Raw genomic sequence first — 8,239 nt, forward strand, 5'->3', positions numbered from 1 at the left:
AGATTTACTCTGCTGTTTGTTTTTTCTGGAACACAAAAAGCTGTCAACTCTGGTCGTTTCTTACAGCGTTTTTGGCAAAGCACAATTCTTACTCCTGGAGCCTTGTAAAGGGATATTTTTAGGCACGCAAAGTGACATCTTAGGCACTGCATAGGCGTTCTTTAGTTTAATTTGGAAGATAGCTGGCCCTTAAAACCTGTGCAATAAATGATGAATCAAACAACTTTACCAATACCCAGAAGTTAAATAGTCATTGATCCCAGGAAGACGTAGAATCCATAATACAGTGTGTTTGGGAAATAGATTTTGTTTCCTGAAGACGAAGGTTGGGCTACCAGTGCTTGTGTTTAGAAAAACGCTTTGCTATTTCACCATGTTGAAAGGTTTAATCCCTACAAAAAGTAACGACAGTTTAGTAACGAAATCAAAATAATACATCCCCCCAAATTCCCACTGAGTTCTGGGTGCGTCAGGGATATTGAATCGGCCTTAAATGTTAAAGTAGAAAGGTGGAGCAATAAAATACCGTACCACTTCCCCTTTATATGTGTCCTTTCAATTATTACTCGATCCGTTTGTTCATCTCTTATTCTTTACCAACAGTTGGGTTGTAAATATGAAATCAGTCACTTGTATTGGCCTGGACTATTAATCGAGAATGGTAATATCAGCCTCACAGATGAGCTGTTCAAAAGCGACAGGCAATGGACTTTAGTTTGACAAAAACACAATTAGCGATTTACAGAAATGTCTGGTGATAAAGGTGAGCAGCAGCGTTCTGCATAGCTCTGTGGGTGAGCTACACGAACAATACAATATAGGGAGACAGACAGACCATTTCGATGTGATAAAATGCTAAACCAAAGAGTGATTTCTCCCCTCTAAGTGTAATCGGATTGATAGCAATTAGTCCAGCATCTTGTTTTAGTCTCTGTTTACTCTGAGGTTTTTCCAAGTATAAATTTATTAGGACTGCAGGATTTTACCAACTGCTGTGGTAACAAGCTGTTTGGGTAGCAATTATACCGAGGTGGTGGTATTTAGGGTACACATTTATAATCCTAATTATAAAGGTGACTTCTAAAGTAAAAACGTTTCGGCTGTATGGGAAACCAACTCGTTTTTAAAATACTTCGAGCAGGCTAGGTTTCAGGCAGACATTGTGAAGGAGGCTTACAAGGATTTAATTATTTTTTCCCCGTTGGTTTGCTAGCACCAAACTTTTTTAGCTTGAGGATAAGCTTCACCATGCAGCTGGATACCATCCCTCCCGGGCACAACTTTAGCTAGGGCTGTCCCGCTTCTCCCCAGTGATTTTCCAAACAAGTAAATATTTGTGAGTCTGTGCATGGAAGAGCATATCTCTAGTCCGTGTTCAGAACCACGCAAATAAATAGACAGGCTATCTAGGAACAGGTGTTATGTACAATTACAGTGGGCTTTTGTGTCCCCTACTTCTAAAGGGTGTAAAACCGAGCACAGTACTGGTTGAGAATCGTAACAGTCTTTTTCACTAATTTAGACACACGCACACACACCCGTTGGAGCTTTTGTGTGTGTGTGTGTTATACACACAAAACGCCAAACCCAGTAAATAGAGAGGAGACAAAGCTAAGCATTTTCAGCCTGCGCTTTTCTCTCTTGTGGGACATGCAGCTATCAAAGCCCAATGTAAACATTCTGAGCTCATTTATGTAGAGCACGTTGAACAGAAGGGGACAGATTAAGATCCCTTACATCACTGTGGATCCGGAATAAAGATAGTGAAGACAATTGAATTACTCCGAATGTCCACCGGCGTAACCGAGATCAGAATCTGACGCCTGTGTACACAGAGTGGAGTCCATCCCTCCTATGTTCCAGATGTGAAGACACTCATGCACGGCATTTATCTAGCAATGAACATCCTCAACTGCACACTCTTGTTGCTTAATAGTTGACATATCTGCAGCTGTCTGGAATAAATTACTCAGTCTGGCTAGCCAGTTCCCTTCAGTTTGACTATAGACATTACTTAATTATTGCTTATTCATCACACCTCTCCTAGATCTCTGATAACGGTCACCATCCCCTCTCGGTCCAAGAACCCAAACCCGCCTCGAATGATCACTTACATAGCCAGGGCTGAAAAGATGAGCACGGGGGAGAGAGCTGATTGCCAAAGGAATCCATGTGGGGATAGACCATTGCCCCTTCTTCCAGCACCAATCCGCAGCTACTTTATGAAAATGAACTTTACGCATCGCAACCAAAAAGGATATAAAACAGGCGCTAGGAAATGGGCAATTAAAACCGACAGAGCCACTAAAGCAAAAAAGAGCAGAGAGGCTTAGACTTGTCAGCTTGCACGGTCATTAGCTGGTTGCTTCAAACATCACCACTGCCTGAAGAGTTTACCCATCTAATAAACGCCGGCAAAGGTATCTGATTGTATTTTGGGGGTTAGTTGAGTCCCAGCTACGCTTCCTGCCATATTTGTGCCCCCATCAGATACCCTGAGCGAGAAATATCGTGAGCAGCAGCTGCAGGAGCTCAGGGAAGAGAAGCCTCCACTAATATCTGTAACGACATCAGCAATGTGATTTGTTTTGAATGTTCATTTTTATTGGTGTGCTCCCTTTGCCAAAATGTGCTTGATTACATAGATTTGGTTCTGTGATAACTGCGCACCCTAGACAATCTAGGTGTAACCGAGAAAGTTCAGCTCAGGCCAGATCAAATCCCAGGCTGTTTAATGCTGAAAGGCTGCATGTTGCTATTAGTGTTAAATATATGGCTAATTATGCGTATGAAAATTAAACATCAGTGTTATGCTAATGGGGCCGCCTTCAGCTGTGGATCAGAGCACTTGAGACTAGCATTTAATCAAATGAATCAGTAACTAATACATCTGCACGTGTGAACTTTCACAAGATCATTTTCCTGTTACAGCCACACACCACTAAATTATGAAAGAAATAATTATCAACACTTTCTAATTATCTAACAAAGTAATTTGGGATTCAGCGTAGGCTTTCTGTGCAGGATCTCCAAAGTCACACCTTGTCACCACGCACGTACACGGAAGTTTTCATCCCAGGTTGGGTTTCAATGTACAATTTAGATACTTTAGGGAGGGGAAAAAATGAAAAGGTACAGCTCAGGTGATACCAAAAACTGAACAATGATTTATGAGATGGTATAAATCAGTGTGGTGGATATTCGTGATATTTGTGTGTGGGTACAGAATGCAGGCATGTGTGTGTGTGTGTGTATGTATATGTATATATATATATATATATTGCAAAGAAGCATGCACTGTGTCTATGGATATGCGACTATATGTGTGTATACATTCATATATATATATATACACACACACAAAAACTAACACCAATAGTATGCTAATTGCAGCTTAGACCACACAATTGTCTATAGGTACTAGCTCCTTTATGCTGAAGTAGAAATCAGTGGGTGGCACGAGGCCTTTAAGAAGATCCATTGGATCTAGTCTTGCTGGGAGGAGACACGCAGGGCCACCTTTCCCAGAGCCCTCGTCACCCCGTGTGTTTCAGGAAGGACCGGCACTATCCTGCCTGAGGAGCAAAGCAGCAGAGGTTGGTGTGATAACCCTCAGGGCCTCGTGCCAGGGAAGGGGGAGGAGGGAGAGATCTGTGGGGAGTCGCTGTGTCTCCTGCGTTCCTTCATTGCCTGACTGCCTCCTTTGCTGTTTCTCTCCATCTAAAGCAGAACGAGGCGCTTCCGCGCGCTTGTTTACTAATAGGGTCTGGACGCAGCGAATCACAGGGTGTCCGGGCTGAGGAGTGGGCTCTGGGGGGGGGTGTGCACTGGAGGATGTGAAGCCCCCTGGCTGGCAGGCTCCTCGCCTGGAGTAACTTTGGGCCGCCCGCCCCTGGCTTGTAAGTCTCTCTTTCGCCGCCTTCATTGTGTTCTCCGGCGTTGTCTGTTCCAGATGATCACACACAGGGGACGGGGGACTCTCAGCTCACCAAGTCCGGCTCGTCTCACTCACTAGGGTCCAGGCGAGCCCCAAGCGCCTTTGACCAATCCAAAGCGATTATGCAAGACGGCGGACCAATCAGCTCCGCCAGCTCATGAATATTCATAGCCTTGGCTGAGTCAAAGCTTTTAGGCGAGTTTGTGTAGATCTACGGCATCATGCTTAGACTTTTCAAAGAGACAAACTCCATTTTCTTATGAATGGAAAGTGAAAAGCCCTGTTCCGCTTAAATTGCGTTCTTTCCTGTCCTGAGAAACACAACAGACCCCAAAAAGGCACGCTGAAGAGAGAACACACACACAGACCAAGCGACAAGAAATGACCATGACTACCATGCCAGAGAGTCTTAATAGCCCTGTCTCAGGGAAGGCTGTCTTTATGGAGTTTGGGCCACCCAGCCAGCAAATGTCTCCTTCTCCCATGTCCCACGGACACTATTCCATGCACTGTTTACACTCAGCTGGCCACTCTCAGCCTGACAGCTCGTACAGCACAGCTTCGTCCTTCTCCAGACCGCTGGGCTACCCCTATGTCAACTCGGTCAGCAGCCACTCGTCTAACCCCTACATCAGTTCAGTGCAATCCTACCCCAACAGCTCCAGCCTGACTCAGACCCGGTTAGAGGAGACAGGTAGGTGCACTTGGCTTTGGGGAGGGGGGAGGAGTGGGGGAGGGGAAGGAGGGAGGGAGGTTGCTTGTATCAAAATATATCTATAAAAATAAAATAAAAATAATTAGTCAGAAAAGGCTGAGGCTCAGCGAGGATCAGTACACAGAGCACACAATGCCCGGCTGGAAAAAAATCAACCCAGATGTGCACGTATTAGTCTTCGTAATTATTTATTGCGTAGCGCTATAAACAATGTATGCAATTAAGGGTAATTAAACCTAAACTGCAGCCTGTAAAAATAGCAAACTTTCTCTGGGAAGGAGCCTGGACTGCCATAATCGCCTGGAGCCTTTGTTAGCTCGACTTGTTCTTCACTTTTCTTTTCTTCCTTCTCATTATTGTTATTGTTGATGCTGCTTCTGTTGTTACTCCTATTTATTGTGCATCGTTTGTGGTTGTAGGGGCCGACTCGGAGAAAAGCACTGTGGTAGAAGGAGGGGAAGTTCGCTTTAATGGGAAAGGGAAAAAAATCCGCAAGCCCCGGACTATTTATTCCAGTTTGCAGTTGCAGGCTTTGAACAGGAGATTCCAGCAAACTCAGTACTTGGCTCTGCCCGAGAGAGCCGAGCTCGCAGCCTCGCTGGGACTCACCCAGACACAGGTACAGCAGCCGCTGCTCCCTCCTCCCCTTCACACAGCCCGTCTCATCGCTTCGCTTTTTCCTCTCTCCCCCCTTCTGCCTCCCTTGCACCGAGCGGCCCTGCACTGGACCGCGAGCCGCCTTAGTCCGGCTTGTGGAAAGCCTGTGCCCAGGTTCTGTCTGGGGGCTTTGGGGCCAGACATGGCCGGACTGCTGGAACAATAGATCTAATAACTCAGCCTCCCACACCCCAAATCTACCAGCATCGCCCTCCTCTTCCTCCCCGCCAGCCTCCGGCCTGCTTTTATTTGTGTATTCACTGTAAATGCTTCGCCCCAGCGTTTCTAAATTGATCCTCGCGGCATTTTTGAAACGGGAGACACGACGTTTCCCATAGCTGAGGGTAGGTTTTGCCGGCTGTGGGCGCCTGGCCCTGTGGGGTCGGTTCAGTGTTACCTCACTAGGCTAGTTTGGAGCAATAACAATAAATCAAAGTTGCCTGCTCCGGGAGAAGAGTTCGGACAAAACAAAATACGGTTTCACCCGCCCCGCTAGCAAAGGCAGGGGAAAGGAGACCCTGGAAATCAGCCTGCTTGGAATGAACAGCTCGCCCGGAGGAGACCGAGACCAGGAGACTCGAGTTCATTTCCAAAAGGGACGATTTGTTTATTGATTGTATTACTGTTCCTTCCAAACCCAGGTTTAAATTGTAACTCCAATGTATGTTGCAGCCCACGTGCACCCATTTCCTGGGAGGGGAAAGGGGGAAATGGGCGCTGCTAATCCCTAAATCTTTGCTTTGACAGCAAAATGCCGTCAGAGTGTGAAAAGATTTCCTGCTGAAAAGGCAGTTTGATTGGAAATTTCAAAGCCTGATCCCGGCCGTCCTAGGCGAGTGTATTTCGGTCCTTTGGCCAGGTATTAAGGGTTTATTTGTATCAGTCAAACTTCTCGTATTGAGATTAGGAGTCAGGGCTAGCTAAGAACTTTCCATTCTTCTGCAATAGAGGCGCTGGCAAGTCTCTGTGCTGAGCACATTGTCTCCAGACTTTTACACAAAGCCCTGTGAACCAGCCCGTCTCCCTCTGCCCTTCTTCCCATTCCGTAATGCCTTTATTGTGTTCCAGGTGAAGATCTGGTTCCAGAACAAGCGATCTAAATTCAAGAAGCTAATGAAGCAGGGAGGGGCAGCTTTGGAAAGCAGCGCTCTGGCGAATGGCAGGGCGCTCTCGGCCAGTTCGCCCCCAGTCCCCCCAGTGTGGAACACCACCTCGTCATCGGGTAAGACCTCTACGGGGACCCCGGGCACTTACATACCCAGCTATACATCGTGGTACCCTTCAGCCCACCAAGAAGCTATGCAGCAACCTCAGCTGATGTGATTACAAACCAGTTTCCCCATTTCAAGCACTATCGGTCCAGAAAAATAAATAAGTCCAATCAATAAACAGAGGAAAGAAAGAGAGGGGGGAAATAAAAAGAACAAACAATCGAGAAAGAGGTCTCTTGCCCATAGAGCCATTAACACTGCACCATAGCGTGGTGCAGACAAGCACAGATGTGATGCGGGGCTGGTTCCCAACTGCTGACAGCTGACAGAGCAGCCATTAGATCATCCGGAGAACAGCCTGGGAGCAGAGAGAAAATCCGACCCTCAGCTTTGTGGGACAATCAGAAAAATATGTTTGTAGAGGAAAAAAGCTCTCCTCTGTCCTGTCTGTCTGTCTGTGTCTAGCTGATGAAATGTAGGTCATTTATTTACTACCCCACTCCTCTTTAACAGCAATGCGAAAACAACCTGTACTATAGCCAGATATTTTCTTTGCATTTTTCCTGTACCCTTCACGACTCGTCTGTGTACATTTTTATTGTTGTTGTTAAAGGGAGAGATGGGGATTTAATTTATTGACTTCAATTACCACTGTAAGAGTGCTAGAAACACATGGACTATCTGGTTTGCAAAGGGCACTGTTTCAACGCACAGTTTACTTTAAACAAAATAAAACAAAAACAGCAAAAAGAAGGATGTGATTTTTAACTTTTACAAGAACTTTTATACTTGGCTGGTGTGGAGAGGTTTGTTCCGAGTGGTCTGCATTTTTCACATCTCTAGTGTTATTTAACAAATAAAAGAAATTCACATTATTTCATATGGAAGTGGAATCACGGCAGCTGTTGATCGCTTTACGTAATGTAAAGAGAGGGAAAGGAAGAAAATAGTTCCCTATACTCAGCAGTTGGAAAGAGATGGGAGGGAAGAAGAGATGCCAATTGGCTCTAACGTGACACAGTTCAGCTTTAAACGAAATCTCGAGGCTTTACCACAGAATGCCAATCTGAAGTCTACATGCGCTACTGAAGTGCAGGATCTGATCGCTGTACATATTTTATTCTTAATTATTATTATTATTGTTCTGTAAACATGTTGCACAAATTTAGCCTTTTTTCCGTTCCGTTTTGTGTGGCTGTAAAACATGATGCTTTGTGACCTGAGATCTTGACATTTGACTTGTGAAGTTCGGAAGATGTGATAAACTGAGATCAGTTGTGTTTAGTGTTCTATATGTCAAAGTTTAGTTTTATATTGAGAATGTTAACTTATTGCTTTGTATCTGGGGAAAAACACAAATCTTTGTACATAAGTTATAAAGTTTCTTTGAGACAGTAAAATTATGGTTTGGAAAAAGAGCCGCTGCATGTGTGCTGTTTATCGCCTGCGCATTTTCTCACCTGCAGCGTTTGTAGCAGACTCAAGAGCACTGGGGATGGGAAAACTGCAATCAGATCTGAAGGGACATTGACATACACTATCAGCTGAGGTTTCACACTCTTTCCTCAGCAAGGGAAAGTGCAAGCCTCTTTCAAGCCTGCGGCCTCTTCTATAAATCTGAGCGTCGTGGAGATCAATCCACGTGGGAGACTTTCCAGAGAGCGATTTTAACCGGGCGAATAAATCAAGAGATCTCATTGATGGATCTCTATCGGTATC

General features: G+C 45.2%; 1 protein-coding gene across 1 annotated transcript; it reads left to right on the forward strand.

The window, feature by feature from the left end:
- Positions 1–1,836: 1,836 nt before the first annotated feature.
- On the forward strand, positions 1,837–7,938 carry DLX1 (distal-less homeobox 1). Its single transcript, XM_065561828.1, has 4 exons — positions 1,837–2,420; positions 3,953–4,631; positions 5,072–5,271; positions 6,378–7,938. The coding sequence occupies exons 2-4, from the start codon at positions 4,319–4,321 to the stop codon at positions 6,630–6,632; spliced, it is 768 nt and encodes a 255-aa protein (XP_065417900.1). The 5' UTR covers positions 1,837–2,420; positions 3,953–4,318; the 3' UTR covers positions 6,633–7,938.
- Positions 7,939–8,239: the final 301 nt, after the last annotated feature.

The sequence above is a fragment of the Chrysemys picta genome, chromosome 11 (genome assembly GCF_011386835.1).
Source record: "Chrysemys picta bellii isolate R12L10 chromosome 11, ASM1138683v2, whole genome shotgun sequence".
NCBI classification, from domain to species: Eukaryota; Metazoa; Chordata; order Testudines; family Emydidae; genus Chrysemys; species Chrysemys picta.

Bases quoted from the DNA above. Each gene is read 5' to 3' on its own strand.
- DLX1 (XM_065561828.1), top strand. From the start codon at position 4,319: ATGACCATGACTACCATGCCAGAGAGTCTTAATAGCCCTGTCTCAGGG. The intron at 4,632-5,071 runs GTAGGTGCACTT...TTGTGGTTGTAG, and splicing joins GACCCGGTTAGAGGAGACAG to GGGCCGACTCGGAGAAAAGC. The intron at 5,272-6,377 runs GTACAGCAGCCG...ATTGTGTTCCAG, and splicing joins TGGGACTCACCCAGACACAG to GTGAAGATCTGGTTCCAGAA.